Here is a 17,168-nt window from a genome sequence, read left to right on the forward strand (position 1 = left end):
TATTTTATTGTTGCAAAATGTATTCATGTCCCCCCCCCCCCCGATATCTACATAACTCTGTTGCGTCTTGGACATTGATTGTCCACCCATCCCTTTATGAAAAAAGGAAGAATTTCTCTATAGTGTTTTACTTGAAACTTAACTAAAATATAGGAAACTACTCGATAACTCACGATTCATTTGAGAAACATTTCCTCACCTAATCAGAGAAGCAGAATGGCCACAGGCAGTCAAAAAAGCAGTAGAAGAAGGAGTAACTTCCAACTTCCTGTCGGCTTCCCCATTGAGCTTCCTTGTGGGAAGCTGGCAGGAAGCATCAGAAATCATAATCACGTGACTGAGGCTGACTGCAGGGGCTCTGCAGCAGTCACAACTTTATGAATACAACTGGTTTGAAGATTCTTTCAATTCCACAGGAGTCGTGAGTTTTGCACGCATTTCTTTAAGCCAATGAGTTTGAGGTACCTTGACTAAAAATTATTGTGCTATAATGCACTGTTTGGGCTAATTGAAGATTAGAACCAGACAAATAGTCAGAATAGGTTTAGTAGTATATAGATGGAGAAATGGCATCTGAAGACATGACTATATCCTCAATCTCAGCCCACTCTTCAACTTGGTGCTCCCTGAACTTGGCTGTTTTCTTGAAGATTTTTCGTTACCCAAACTAGGTAACATCATAAGTGCTAGCCCATCATCAGTGCTAGTAAGAATAACATCATCAGATACAGTCTGCAGGAATTTCACTAACATTTTGTCATTTTCAGAATGGGCAAAAGCAATTGATTTTCCATCAGACTGATTTAGAATGTCTAGGAAAAAAAATACATACCTTGACTGAAATCAGTCAAGTGTCTCTGAACTGCTTTAAACTATTTTCTCAAATCACAGGCATCACTGTAGCATCTTTTGGGCATGTTGATTTGGTGCTCATTTGACCAAGAACTCAGATATTTTACTTGTTCCTTTCATGAGAGGATGATGTTTTAATTGTTGGCCCATTAGTGTGTGTGTGTGTGTGTGTGTGTGTGTGTGTGTGTGTGTGTGTATCTCAATAAAAATATCATCCTCGCCTGAAAAGAACAATGAAACTATCTAACCAATACATATATTTGTTCTCTTTTACTATTGTTATGTTTATTTTTGTTTTTAATCTGAATGTATGAAAATGGAGCCACTCATGGTTGGCTTCAGTGCAAACTGCTTGCAACTAAGTAAAGATATATTGTAATGCTAATCCCAAGGTGCCCTTTCAAAAGGCAACTGAAGTTTCTTTGTTTTTCCTTGAGGGCGTTTTGCTTCTCGTCCCAGAAGCTTCCTCAATTCTGACTGAATGGTGGAGAATGGAAGGATTTATATTCCTTGCAGTCATCTATTCGATAGTGCTGTCTCTGAGAGTCCTCGAGGTCATTTGCAGGTTTACCTGTCCCCTCTGGGTCACTGGAATGGCGCACATGGGTGTGGAACCTTCTTGGAACTGCTGGGAGGATTGTTTTGTAAACAGGAGACAGATTGTGTGTATCCCTCCCTTTCTGTTGAAAGGGGGCTGTCCAGTTTTAATGTAGATGTGTTTACAACACAGTCCTTTCAGCATTTCCAATTGCACTTCAGGGAAAAACAAAGAAAGTCCAGTTGCCTTTTGAAGAAGCACCTTTGGGACAACATGACTTGGATGACTGAGAATCTCCATAGACATTGTAATACTAAATTAACAATCTTAGCCAATTAAGTCCCAACTATGGTAAAATTTAGAATGGCCAGTCTCTTTGTATTCTGGACCTAAGAATTTATTCTTTGCAAGCTCAACGTTTAGAGGCATGACAGAGAGAGATTTGGGAGTATGCCTCTTCCTTAAAACTCTAATGAGACACAAATCCAGAATGAGTTTGTTTTTCCTGATCTTATTTTGCTTATTGTATCTAATTGATCAGAAGACAAAGGAGGAAGCAAAATATTTTTGCACTTTTTAAAATGCTGCTTCAAAGATTCAAATATTGTTTCAGCTGTCTGGTTCTGGTAGCGTTTAATCCTGCTTAAGAAATCTACAATCCTACAGGTAATCTTCCATTTATGACTTAGCAAACTGTCAAACTTAAACAGCCTCAGAAAGTGTCTTCCATATGTCATAAAGCACTGAAACACACACACACACACACACCATGCAATACAGTCATGTGACCACATTTCGGGCTCTTGACATATGTTTGCTGTTACAACTGGTTGCCAAGTGGCCTGCAATCGTGTGATCACCATTTCCAATTTTCTCCGCTAGCTTCACCAGAAAGTAAGTGGGGAAGCCAACAGGGAAAATTGCAGGTGAAAGGGATGGAGGGAAGATGATATCCTTCTGTGAGGTGCAGAAATGGAACTTAAATCTTCATAATGCAGAAACCACCAAGCCCAGGAGGCCCAGGCCTGCTCCTTTCTCCGACACCCAAGAGGCTACTACTGGTAGGCCAACTACTGCTATGGCTCTGGAGACTCTCACTTTGCTCTCTACCTCAATGGGAAGGATTGATCAGTTACAGGGCCCAGCAGTGCATGCAAAGTTTTTCACAGACCTGGACGCTTTTGAGATTCTCTATGACCCAATACAAGGGATGCAGTAGCTCAGTGGCTAAGACGCTGAGCTTGTCAATCAGAAAGGTTGGCAGTTTGGCAGTTCAAATCCATAGCGCCGCATAATGGAGTGAGCTCCCGTTACTTGTCCCAGCTTCTGCCAACCTAGAAGTTCCAAGGCATGTAAAAATGCAAGTAGAAAAATAGGGACCACTTCCCACCACTTTGGTGGTAAGGTAACAGTGTTCCGTGTGCTTTCAGCATTTAGTCATGCTGGCCACATGACCACGGAGACGTCTTCGGACAGCGCTGGCTCTTCTTCTTTGAAATGGAGATGAGCACCGCCCCCTAGAGTCGGGAACACCTAGCACATATGTGCGAGGAGAACCTTTACCTTTTTGACCCAATGCACTTGGAAGCCATGACCATCACATAGCTTAGTATTCTAAGGCGCAGTCTAGTTTTACTGTATCTGCTACCAAATTATTTGTTCTTTTTATGGTCCAAGATATTCTCCACCATATTCTCCAGCACCACAACTCAGAAGGGTGCTTATTCTTCATTCAGGTTTTTCTGATGGTTCAGCTTTTACAACCATACATTTCAAATAGAAAAACAATGGCCTTGGCAATCAATACATTTATTATGAGTGTGATTTCCCTACACTTTAATATTTGGTTTAGATCCTTTTTACCATAATTTCTTTTCATTCATAGCTATGACGATCATTCCCATGACTTTCTGAACTGAAGAAAATAAATTACCACCTCAGTTTCATCTCCATTTGCTTACATTAGACTAACTTTCCTTATTGACATAATTTTGGGTTTTTTTACATGGTGAGTGGCAAGCCAGGTTGTGCAGTATCTTTGAACGAGACATTATCTCCTTCTTGCTTATCTCCCTTTGTTTCCAGGCATTAAAGCGGCATCATTAGCATATCTGAACTTTCTGATGTCCCTTCCAGCAAATAAGATTCCAATTTCTGCTTCTTTCAGGCAGTATTTCTTGTGATAAATTCTGCACATAATAAAGAGATGGTATATAGCCTTGGTATGTTTCTTTTCTGATTCTGATCTATTTATGTCCTCCATTATAAATGTTGCTTTCTGGTGATCATATAAATTATTCAAGAGGCAGACGAGGTAGCCTATATCCATGTTTTTAAGGGTTGTCCACAATTTTTGTGTGAGAGAGCTACACAGTTACAAAAAGCCTTTGAATAATTAGCAATGCTAACATAGAATGCCTGTTTAGAATTCCTCTCCCTCTTCCATTATCCATCAGAAGTTACCAATGTCATCTTGGGTAACCCTGCCTCTCCTGAATGCGGCTTGTACTTCTGCCAGTTTTTATTTCATGCACTGTTGAATTCTGGTTTGCAGCATCTTGAGGATTAACTTACTGGCATGTGAATTAAGCACAACTACTCACTAGTCTGGACGTTTCTTAGCACTGCCCTTTTGGGTATTGATCTTTTCCGTTAGGCCACTGCTATGTTTTCAGCAGCTACTTCCAAACCACATGAAGCACTTTAATGGCATCATCATCATCTAAGATTTTTAAATAGTTCTGCTGGTATTTCATCAATTCCTGCAGCTTTGATGAAGCAATGTTTTCCAGGGGCCATTAACCTCACTTTTCAGACCTTCTGGCTGTAGTCCAGTGATCAAACCTCCATGCATATCATTAATTGTGAGATGGGATCATTTATGTACAATTCTCAGGTCTATTCATGCCCTATTTTTCATATATTGGGTTTCTCCAGTAGACCTTTACCTTTTTTTACCTTTTATTATGCCCATCTTTGCATAATATTTTCCATTATTCCTGCAATTTTCTTAATTCACCTTTTTTCCCTTTCCTCCTGATGTAGTTGTTATCCTTAGTTTCATTGCATTGCTTTTGCTGTCCTCTACAATTTCAATGTTTAATTGGGCAAATTTTCCTCTTTTCTATCTGAAGTTGATGTATTTCTTGCAGCAACAAAAGTCTCGTGATTTCCACATCACACAAAAGAGAAGGAAGGAAGGTTCAAGTCATCTGTAACTATGCATCTGGGAGTTATGTACAGGTATAGGTATTTACTGCACACCTACGGTAGGTATAATTCACTTAGGTGTGCAGTATGTCAGTTTTGGAAGCCATTTTTTCTTTTTGTGGCTTCTTGACTGCCACATATGTCAGCCTGGGAATTTGGGAGGGGAGTTACTTGGAGTGGTAGAATTTTAGCCATAACAACAGTCTTTCTTCTGGGAATCAAGGACATGGTTGGAGTGGTTGAAGATTGTCTCCAGTTGCATTGGAGTATTGGATTGGACTATGTGGGTGTGGGACAGGGGTGGGTTCCTGCCAGTTCTAACCTCTTCTATAGAAGAGGTTCCACAAATCTACAGTGCCGTTTGGAACCGGTTCCAGCTCCCTCCCCCCCCCCCGCCCGTCCGCACATTATCAAGATGAAGAGCGAGAAGAGGAATTCTGGCAGTTGAAGTCCTTAAAGCTGCCAAGTCTGAACACCCCTGGGGTTTTTTCCCTAAAGGGTTAGGGGTGCAAGGGTCTTGTAACTTGACAGCTTTAAGACTTGCACACTTCAATGCCAGAGTTCCTGAGCCAACATGACTGGAGGAGGAATTCTGGGAGTTGAAGTCTACAAGTCTTAAAGCTGTCAAGTTTGAACATCCCTGGCTTTTTTTTCTAAAGGGTTAGGGGTGCAAGGGTCTTGTAACATGACAGCTTTAAGACTTGCATGCTTCAAATGCCAGAATTTCTGAGCCAACATTTTGGTTGCTAAACAAGAGCATTGTTAAGTGAGTTTCACCACATTTTACAAGTTGGCCACACCCACCTAGTCACATGGCCGACAAGCCACTCCCACAAAACAGGCCACACCTACAGAAGAGGTTGAAAAAAAAATTTGAAACCCACCACTGGTGTGGGACAAGGGTTGTGAACTTTCAACTGGATGGGGAAAACCTGGAAGCTTTCAGATTCGGGTTTTCCCAGATGTGCCATCATGATAAATTGTTACATTGAGGAAATTCAGGCCTTGGAGTTTTATTTTGTTGGTGGTGTTTCTTGGAACCCTGACACAGTGAAAAGGTATATGAAATTAATTTCCTTAGTTTGGAAGTATTTTTATTGGGAGAGGGTTGTATTCATTTTACTTTCGGTCCCATCAGAATCGGAATGGAATTGAAAGCTTGCTATGTGGCACTTTGATTTCTAGAGAAAAACTGATATATGCTATATTGAACAAGTAAACAAATATCAAATATTTTCTATCTTACAACCCACCTGTTTTTAATCATAATGAATATTAAATATATTATTTAGATGTTTGCTGTAGCTAGACATATACAAAACCCATCCCTTTAAATCTTGAAAGATGCAACAATAATATATGTGTAAGGACATTTAGAGGAACAGGGAAATGTAATCTAACAAACACTCTCCCTCCTCTTTGTATTTTACTGTGAAATACATTGAACTAAGCATCTGTCTATATGTTTCCCCAATATCCTCAATACATTCTCCCACAAGAATTCTGAAAGTCAGAATCTGCTGCTACCTGGCATAACCAATTATTCTTACTGGAAAAAAGAAAACAGACGTGCAAAATGAGAACAATAGAATTGCAAACCTGCATACTGACAATTTGCATGTAGCAAGCTACGATGTAAAGGCACACATTTAGAATTGTCAGCATCATTTTAATAAATACAGAGCAAATTCCATCCTTGTGAAAAATTTCTATCTGGCTCATTCTTTTGTCCAAGAGTTTATATGTGGAGGGGCAGCATTAAGGCCCCTGCCAGGGGTGCTGTTCCTCACTGTTCATTAAGTTGTGAGGCCCTGTTCATTAATTTGAGTTCTAAGGATCAATTGGAATTGTTGCTACTATACCAGCATCTCTGCTGCATCGTGTTCTCTCCATTTCTGTTTAACATCTATATGAAGCTACTGGGTGAGATTATGGATCATCACGGGGTAAGGTATCATCAATAATAATAACCAGCTATACACTTCTGTCCCTGGTAAGCTAAACAATGCTGTTGATATCCTTTCTTGGTGCCTGGAGACCTGGGGGGGGGGGGGGTTCTGGATGGGGAACGACTCCAGTTTATTCCTGGCAAGACTGAGTAGCTTTGGTTTTGGGGGGACCTTCCCTATCTCATGATTTACCATATTTGGCTTTAGATGGGTTGCAATTGTTCCAGACAGACCCAATGTGCAATCTGGGAATTGTTCTGAATTCATGACTCTTGTTTGAAGTGCAAGTGGCAGTCATGGCCAGGAGGACTTTTGCACAGCTTCGTGCTGCCTGTCAGTTTCAACCCTTCCTGTCAAGTCACATACCCTAATCACATCTCAGATGGAGTACTGTAATACATTCTACATGGGGCTGCTGTTGAAGAGTATCCAGTAGCTGAAGTTGTTAAGGAAAATGCAGTGATGCAGGTAATTATGTGTGCTACACTTCTTCTCCATGAGCCACATTGGTGACCAGATTGCTTGAATTGCATCCAATTCAAGATGCTGTGATCTTTAAAGCTTTACATGACATGGTGGCAGGTTATCTGAGAGGTCACCTCACTCAATTACATCTATCTGCCCAATCAGAATGAGCATGTTGTGGGTCATCAGCCAAATTGTATCATTTAGTGGGGGCCAGGAGCACAACATGTTCTGTTGCAGCAGCTAAGCATCTCAAACATAATCCTCCCCCCACTCAAGTTGATGTTGACTCCAGCCTTATTGGCTTTCTGGAAGGCCCTCAAAACTTGGTTTTGTCATCAGGGCTTATGGGCCGTTAAATAGTGTAAGTTTGACTGCATTCTTCTCTGTCTTTTGTTAATATAGTTTTAATTGACTAAATGGATTAACAACATTGTTTAGTTCTGCTTTAATTGTGTATGCTGCTCAGAGTCACATGCATGTCAGATGGCCACTATATAAATTAAATAATAAACCTTCTACCCAAACCAGTGTTAAGAAATTTAAGAAAAAGAAGAGATAAAACTATAAGACAGACTGCAGAATTCAAAAGATGCAATTAACATCATGCAAGTGGATTATATTTAACAATCAGTGGTATGTGCCAAAGCCTTTTGGTCTATTTTGTACACTTTAGAGAAAACCCTTTTTTAACTATAACTTTTCATATTTTTATCTGGGCTTTCAATAACCAGGAAGGAACAAGCAATTATTATAATGGGGTTTTTTTTGTTTTTAATGCATTTAAATATTAAATTAAGATATAGCAATAGTACTTAGACTTATATACCACCCCATAGTGCTTTACAGCACTCTCTGAGCAGTTTACAATGCCAGCACATTCCCTCCAATAATCTGGGTCCTCATTTTACCAACTTTGGAAGTCAACCTGAAGTTGGTCAGGATCGAACTCCTGGCAGTGGGCAAAGTTAGCCTGCAGTACTGTACTTTAAGCACTGCACTACCACAACTCATTATGTAGCAAGGAAGTTTGCAAATATTGTATTTATATATTATATAATTTGAATTTAAATATATTAGGGATTCACAACTGATAACTCAAGAGTTCTACATTGGTTTTGCATGAAAATAAATTTTAATAATGAAAATTAAATCCAGATATGCATATCTAACAGTATGCCTTATTATTGCTTACATATCAATATAACAATAGCACTTAGGTTTATATACCACTTTACAGTGTTTTATAGCCCTCTCTAAGCATTTTACAGAGTCAGCATATTGCCCACAACAATCTGAGTCCTCATTTTACCTACTTCAGAAGGATGGAAGGCGGAGTCAACCTAGATATGCTAGCTTACTTGTTTATAAATTGCACCCATAAACTCAGCAGTGAAAGAATAGCTGAACTATTTTATCATAATTAAAGCTCTGTATTTTCAGAGTGACCTAAAATAATAATCTTGGAATGAACTCAATGAGTATGAAGGCTAATAACAACTAAAGAACTGGCAGCTGTGACTTCATATTATTGCATATATAATAATAATAATATCTCAGGTTCTTGGGAAGGACTCAATAGATAGACAAAAATGCCGAATCCATCTGACTGATTGTATGACGAAACAATAACTCCATATAAACTGACCAATTTTTATATATTCCTAGTAGTCATGATGCCATGCATTACACTATAATATCTGCATATGAAATTCAAATAATGCTACAAAAAGCATTTTTCAGTATATTGACTTCTGGAATTACAATGCAACTTTTGGTCCTATCCTGTTTGCACAATGACCTTCTTTCAATATACTGTAAATGGGTTGTGGGTGTTGGGGGGAATGATGCTCATAGAAACACTAGCCAAATTCCAGGAGAGCTCAGCTAGAATGGACACACAGAGTTTTCCATCTACAACAGTTTTACAGAAGTATCTGGGAATGTCACAGACGAATACACAACAATTTCTCTCCTCAACTTACATTGACTGAAAAAGCGTCTGGAGATGTGGGACTACACAGGTATATTAAATATTTAAATGTTTCTTTATCATATTTTATTGTTACCACAGGCCCTCAGTGGTTTACAGTAGTTAAGAGCAATACAAACCATACCATCAATGGTAAAACTAAACCTGAATAGATAAAACCATAGCACCATAAAGTCAAACCACCTTCAGCACCCTATCATTCTCTATAGGACCATCAGGATAACTTTGTTATTAAAAAATGAAAATAAGGCTATTTTAAAAATAAAGTTATGAGTTACTGTTGCAAGATTCTTCTATTCCAGAGAAATCTTACACATTGTACATTTATTCAGAAATAAGCCTACTGAGATTGGTGGAATCTCAAGTAGGTATGAACAAAATGGGAGCTCAATTCCCAAATGTGCAAAATATCTTTTGATTTTGACAAATGAGTGCAAAGCATTTTCATAGTTATACTGTAGTTTTACTTTCTACTTTGGGAACTTAGATCTAATTCCACCCAGCTTTTTGTTGATATCTTATTCAGAGGAGAGGTAGAAGGGTGCAGCAATTAGTACAAGGGTAGGTAGATATGAGCAGAAGAAAGGGTCAAAAAACATGAAGATAACAGCTGCAACTGCCTAACAGAAGTTCTGCCCCTTTTTCTATGGGTCACATTTGTTCTGCATAGAAAAGAGAATGGGGCTTTACTTATGCAGTTATGGCTGCCATATTGCCTTTTCTTTACTTCTCCTACAAATGTCCCTAGGGATGGTGATGATGTGGGTCATATGAAGTTTCAGCTGTGTCTTCCCAGTATCCTGAGTAGCATTCCAGCATAGCCAAATTTCAGTGAAGATTTTGATGAAAGTTCATGCAACTAAAAGAATTAATATACACTATATTGCCAAAAGTATTCGCTCACCTGCCTTTACTCACATATGAACTTACTGTAAGTGACATTCCATTCCTAATCCATAGGGTTCAATATGATGTCAGTCCACCCTTTGCAGCTATAACAGCATCAACTTTTCTGGGAAGGCTGTCCACAAGGTTCAGGAGTGTGTTTATGGGAATTTTTGAAAATTCTTCAAGAAGCGCATTTGTGAGGTCACACACTGATGTTGGGCGAGTTTACGTGGCCTACCACTTCATGGCTGAGTTGCTGTCGTTCCGAAACACTTCCATGTTCTTATAATACAGCTGAGAGTTGACTGTGGAATATTTAGGAGCGAGGAAATTTCACGACTGGATTTGTTGCACAGGTGGCATCCTATCACAGTTCCATGCTGGAATTCACTGAGCTCCTGAGAGCGACCCATTCTTTCACAAATGTTTGTCAAAACAGTCTGCATGCCTAGGTACTTGATTTTATACACCTGTGGCCATGGAAGTGATTGGAACATCTGGTTCTGATTATTTGGATGGGTGAGCGAATACTTTTGGCAATATAGTGTATCTGAACTATCAGTCCACAAACTGAATTACTTGTCATAAAAGATTTTTTTGTTATTATGATCATAATTGTTTATAAATACTTATATTCTACAAATATTAATTTCTTTAAAGGACTGTTTATATATGTAAGAGCCCTGACTAATTCTCATTAATTTATATTATGAAAATGTGCTGGCAAAATGCCCTATTATATTGCATTAAGAAAACGTTGCTGTAATTTATGCCATAGATGCAAGGATATAATAATTTTATAATGATGAATACTATTAAAAACAAAAAAAGACCAAGTTAAAAATTCAGGTTTGGGCAAAATGAAGTAAAACAATCATTTTTGATTTAAAAAAATACTAAATTCAGATTTAAAAATCAACATTTACAGTACATACCCACCCAGTTAAAAATCTAAAAAATACACTCAGGTAGTATTCAGATTTCACTGAAGGGAGTAACAGAATATACAGTATTTCTTACCTGCTTTTTTAACTACAGAGGGTACTGTCCTCTCGGGAGTTTTCCTTTTTTCTTCTTTTTTCCCTAAAAATTAATTTAAAATTAATGGAAAAGTAAATCATATACTTCAGCAAGTTTATGAAAAACGTATGCTATCATTTTAAATGATTGAATATTGAATTCAGTCTAAACTTGGAGGAGATATATCTATCTATATAATATATGTTTACATCAATTTTATCATTAGTTACCCCCTCTCTCCGTATGTGTGTGTGTTTGTGTGTGTGTGTGTGTGTGTGTAAAATAGTATACTATGTATAGTATACATAGATTTATGTAGCACTGCATTCATAGGTTACTTATTTATAATCGTAGTGACATTGATATTATGTGCCAATGATAAATTTACATTTATAATTCCCTACATTTAGTTATTTTTATATTAGCACAGTGAGAGGGCTTTAATTCTAGTTTTGACGATTTTTTTTTTCTGGTTAATGATGAAAATAAATAATGTTATGTACCTGGGAGATGCTCACTGACATCAGTGGGATTCAATAATCTGTTCAGATTACAACACATCTAATGGAGAATGTGATGTGTAATGATATTATATTTATATGTAATCCCTTATATTTAAACTATTGTGTTAAGTGATAAAATTTTAAAAAATCACAGTCCAAAAGCATACCTTTTGCTTGAATATCAGAAACATCTTTCTTCTCATGGATTTCCTTTTTTTCCTCTTCCACTTCTAAAATATGAAAAAACATGGCTTTGGATCATAGGATCAGAAGTAGCTAATAAACTGAAAAAGAGGCTCAACTCATTCTGTCCATTCAACATTAAAACAAACAGCTGTAATTTAGAGTTCTGTGTCAGCAGGCATTTAGTTTACATCTCATGATGAATGTATGTATTCTTTTGTTTAAATTGTTATCTCCTACAAAATAATTTCCTGACACCTACATGGGAAGTTCACAACAGATTTTTTTTCTTTTCCCCCGAGGAGAGAAATATCTGCTGCTGCTACCTAGGACTGAACTCTCAACCTTGTGAATGGGAAGTGAGCATCTTCACCACTAGGCCACCATGCCTCTCTGGACTTAGGTTTCTTTCAGGGGCATAGGATTTCAGAGTGATTATGTGTTTGACCCTCACCCTCAGGCTCAGTCTGATCCTCTCTTTCCAATTGCTACATATATGTTGATGGAATTCAGTCAAAAAAGGTCAACTGTGAAAAATGTAGAAACACATGATTGATAATATAGAGTAAGATTTGCTCCGCTGCTTTCTTTTATATTTTGTTTTTAAGATTGTTAAATCTGTGAGTTTCTTGGAGGGATCTCCACCACCAGTGTGGAAGCTGCCAAAATTTTTGTACATCCCCTTACCTTTCCCTATATATTCAAAAACCAATAAAACTTTGTTTCATTAAAAAAAAAAGGTCAACTGTGGAGAGAGAGAGAGCTGACGTCGTGATGATACGACATGCGATCTTGGAGCTCCAAGATTGCAGTTGATATTTATGCCACTGGGCAGTCCTTTTGGATCTAAACCATCCTGAAGAGACGGTGATAGAGAAGAGTACCTCCTGCTGATCTCAGGGACACTGCAAAGTCTCTGATTGATCCAGGAGAAGCTTTTTTTCCTGATGACAGAAACCCAGCCCTGAAGCTGCTGAAGTTGGGACAGCTCCAGAATGGAAAGAAAATGGAAGAGAATAGTGTGTCGGATTGGTGAGAAAATTTTATTATTAGAAAAGAGACTACCCAAAGAAAATTAAAACTAAATCAAAATTGAAGACAAAAGAAAACAAGTGGCGAAATTAAGCTACATTAAACTTAGTGTGTTATCCTTTTTTAAAAAAATCTCTTTTTACAAATGGAAGTTCTGCAAATGTTTCTTATTTTTTAAATTGGAAGGCTCAGTTTTTCTTCTACTTTTTTATTTTTTCTATATATACTTGCGGATTAAAAAATTCTTGCTTTTCTACAACATTTGATTGGATTTTCTTTTAATTAAGAATTTTTCTCCATAAGTCTGCTATTTAAAAAAGGCTGTAATGGCAGAGAAAAAAAAGTAACACTGCTACTTTAAGGCTGGAGGCTAAATCATTGTATCTTCTTTCCGCTCTTTGATCATCAGAGTTCCTTTCAGTTAGTTGATTGAGAGTGATAGTGGAAAGAGCATGGTTTGTTTATACAGCTGCTGTTTTGGAGTTTTTGCAGTGAAGGCAAAGTTTTGACTTGAAAGATTATCATGAACTTGTTTGGAATACAATAAAAGCCTTGAATGCTATAGTGGCAGTGTTTATAAGTTGGAAGGATGGCGCAACATGAAAAAGAAACATTAATATTGCAAATGATTATGTTTAAAATTCAAAAGATATTAATAATAGAGAAAATTGATATGAGAATGGATGATGTAGAATAAAGAACAACAAAAAGAGATGGAAACATTGAGAATATTTATCAAAAGAAGAAAGCTGAGGACAGAGTTCCAAAAATTGAAGGAAAAAAGGAACAAAGAGATAAGAAAATTGTGGATACTGACAGCATACTGAGCATGGTTGGAAATAGTAAGAGTGGACTACGGAAAGGGGAGATAGGTGGACTCAGACCTCAAAGTACAGAAGAAGAAAAAAGAGAAAATTTGATGGAAGTAAGGAGAAAAATCTTGACTGAAACATCGGTGATAACCAAAGATAAGTTGATGAAAAGAACAGATGGAGCGTTTCGAGTGCTCGTAAGATATACAATGAGCAACAAGCTGCGAAAAGAAGTCCATAAAAGACCCACTAAGAAAACAACCAGAATATTAATTCCACAAATGACACGAGATATAAAACTGTACTACTACTGGAAAGATACAGGTTGATGTAGTGAAAGTTATAATAAAAATTAAGTCAAACTTAGAGTATTATATATAGTCATATAAATGAGTAATATTGATAATAATACAGATATTGGTACTAGTTTGAGGATATGAAATTTTATACAAACTGCAAATGAGAACTATGAGAGGAGAATTAAAAGTATTTGTTATTAAATATAATTAATTTTTATTTAGAATATGTTAGAAAGATGAAATCTTATTGAATGGAATGCTATTACATAGTTTTATCTCAAATTTAGGATATTTCATACAAAAGGATGTAAAAGCAATTTATAGTCAAATGAATGTTTAAGAATTATAATATTTTTATATAATATACTGGATTGATGATATGAGAATTTGTTTGAAATGAGTTGATAATTTGTGATCTTACATAATTTGAAAGTGAGGACTATGGAAGTGATGCACAAAAACTTTACAACCAAACGACATGCTGTACGTGATTGAAGAAGGTTCTATGCGTTATTTGTTGTCTGTTTTTGTCTGACCAAAAAAGAAAAATATTCTCTTTAAAAAAAAAAAAAACAAGAAATGATATACAAAGATTTTTGGGTTTGCAGAAATACCACCCCAAGAAAATAGAAATTAAGAGCGGGAAGAGACACTTGCAGCAATAGAAAAAAAAAGGAAGAGAAGAAGAGAGGAAAAGGAGGGAAGGAAGAGAAAAGGTGAGCAGAGGAAGATGGATGGGGGAAACAGAGAAGGAGAGGAGGAAAGAGAATTAAAAGTATTTGGGGGAAACAGAGAAGGAGAGAGGGGAAGAAGGGGAAGAGGTAGAGAGAAGTAGAGGAGCGGTAAGGGAAGAAGGAAGGAAAAGGAGAGGAGGAAAGGACTCTGCTGCAGAAGGCAAGTGGACCGGGGGAGGAGGAGGAGCTTCCAATGATGATGGCGGGCGTCCCTTGAGCTCCGAGAACACCATGGAGCTCCCGCCCGGTTAAGGGTTGCTGCCGGCTCCCGTATCATCTGAGGGAGCCGAGAGTTTGATAGCCCGACCACCCAGGCATGTTTTAGGCTTGTTTTGGCCCGCCAGGGTGGTCGGTGAAGACCGGAGGGAGGAGAGGACTGGAGGGCTGGAGGAGGAGAGGACTGGAGGGCTGTAAACGGCTGTAAACGCCGAGAAACGCTGAGAAACACCAGGAATAGAGGGAATAGAGGAGAAACACCGAAAAACCTCAAAAGAGCTGGAAAAGAGCCGGAAAAGCTGAAGGAGAGTGAGAGGAAGGGGGTGAGAGGCTCCGGAGGCATTGGAAGCATTGGAGGCACCGGAGAGATCCTTGAAACATCAAAGAACTTGAGGGAGAGAAACAGGAAACATCTGATAGGTGAGAAGGACTGGGAGGTGGACGGAGACTGCTGGAAGAGACAAGGGGAGATGGCTGCGACGATGGCTGAATGGAGGAAGTTGCAGCCAGAGAACCCCCTGGGATATTTTGTCATCTTGTTATTCCTGGCTGTTTGTCTCTGGCTACTCCCTCTCCCCCCCCTCCCGGGCCCCTGCTGGCTCGAGCAGACTAACATTGAGAGCCAAGCAGCTGGGCCAAGAATCCCCCCCCTTCCATCGGGGGGGCTACATCCACCATGGAACAGATGAATGGAACTATCATCTATCCTTTACCACCATTTACCATTTACCATCTTCGCCTTTCCCCCTACCATCTGGGACATCTAATCATGGCTTGCTCTCCCCCCCCTTTCTCTCCAAGCTTTGAGTACCACCTGGACATTGAAAAAAATCTTCTGCCCTCCATTGAGACTCTAGCCCACTGGTTTTCAACTATTAACTTTTATATCATCTGCACCCCTACCTTATCGGGATGGTCAACAACCTACCAATTTACTCGAGGACAGACCTGTTTCGCCTGCGGGAGGCCCCTCTCTCGCAGGTATGGCCCTTGGCTCTCTCAAGGGCCAGCCTTGATGACGGGTTCGTGAACCCCGAGAGGTGGAAGAAGAGGAAGCTGAGGGGCTTTTTAGTAAAATGTTTTATACTGTTTTTAGGGGGTCCCAGGGTGGGGGGGAGGGTTAATCAGACCGGGAGGACGGCCAGAGCCGGACAGACGGGTGAGTCCAGGAAGGACGGGGATGCGGTGGAGGGGGGGAATATAAAGGTCACGATAGCAGAGGGTTGTCCTATTACAACGGTCGCGGGGAGGAGGGGATGCGAGGACAGGATAAGATCCCAAGGTCGGTTGGGAGACCGTGGCTGCTGGTTACGCCCGGTCGCTTGTACCAACCCCTGCAGCCTAGGTGGACAGGTGCTACAGAGCCAGGGCCTGCGGCTGATGCTTTGCAACGCAAGGTCTGTCATCAACAAGGCCCCCCTCATTAATGAGTTGATCTCAGAGGGGGAGCTAGACCTTGCAGGGATAACGGAGACCTGGTTGGGCCACGAAGGTGGTTTACCCCTCGTGGAAATGTGCCCACCGGGTTTTCGAGCATTCCATCAGCCTCGGGCCCTGGGTAAGGGTGGTGGGGTGGCGGTGGTTATGCGGGAATGTTTAGAGCCGAGGGAGTTCACTGTTCCTCAGATACCCGGGTGTGAGTCCCTTGGTGTGAGTTGGGGCCCAGGGAGGCAGTGGGGCTTGCTGATTGTATACTTGGCTCCTCGCTATGCATCAGCAGCCCTGCCCGAGCTCCTCGAGCTAATCTCAGCGACGGCAGTTGAGACTCCCAGACTTCTGGTCATGGGGGACTTCAACTTGCCGTCAACGGGAGCGGCTTCCGAGGTGGCTCGGGAGTTCATGGCTTCCATGACGGCCATGGACCTGACCCAATTAGTGCAGGGCCCCACTCACGAAGGGGGCCACACACTGGACCTCATTTTTGTATCTGAACAGTGGACGAGTGATCTGGGAATAGGGGATTTAGTTATCACGCCCCTGTCATGGTCAGACCACTCATCCCTCCGGCTGGACTTCCCTGGCGCTATCCCCCACCGCGAGGAGGCGGAACCAGACTCTATAAACTGGTACCGCCCCAGGCACCTGATGGAATCTGATAGATTCCTGACGGAGCTTGGGCCAATACCTGTAGCCTTGTCCCGCTCCCGTTCCGAGGACCTAGTGACTGCCTGGAATAGGGCGACGACTGGGGCCTTGGACCGGGTTGCGCCGTTGCGACCTCTCCTGCGGCATCGACCCACCCGGGCTCCTTGGTTCACTGAGGAGCTCAGGGTGATGAAGCGCCACAGGAGACGTCTAGAGAGCAGGTGGAGATCCTCGCGCTCCGAATCTGACCGAACACAGGTAAGAGCCTATTTGCGGACTTACCTTGTGGCAATAAGAGCGGCCAAACGTAGACATTGTGCTGCTCTTATTGCGTCCGCGGATAACCGCCCTGCCGCCCTGTTTAGGGTGACTCGCTCCCTCTTATCGCA

The 17,168-nt window shown here is 40.2% G+C and overlaps 1 protein-coding gene across 28 annotated transcripts in view; it reads right to left on the reverse strand.

Moving 5' to 3' along the window:
- The window catches only part of TRDN (triadin), a 286,138-nt gene that overhangs the window by 135,281 nt on the left and 133,689 nt on the right, over window positions 1–17,168 (reverse strand). For 26 of the 28 annotated variants that reach the window (XM_081941056.1, XM_081941061.1, XM_081941054.1 and 23 more), the window contains 2 exons: window positions 11,586–11,648; window positions 10,916–10,978 (listed from right to left, as the gene is read on the reverse strand). The exons of the other annotated variants lie outside the window; for them this stretch is intronic. In XM_081941056.1, coding sequence (XP_081797182.1) covers window positions 10,916–10,978; window positions 11,586–11,648 — 126 coding nt within the window. The remainder of the gene's footprint in view (window positions 1–10,915; window positions 10,979–11,585; window positions 11,649–17,168) is intronic. 28 annotated transcript variants of the gene reach the window in all.

Source organism: Natrix helvetica (assembly GCF_964273705.1).
Source record: "Natrix helvetica genome assembly, chromosome: 2".
NCBI classification, from domain to species: Eukaryota; Metazoa; Chordata; class Lepidosauria; order Squamata; family Natricidae; genus Natrix; species Natrix helvetica.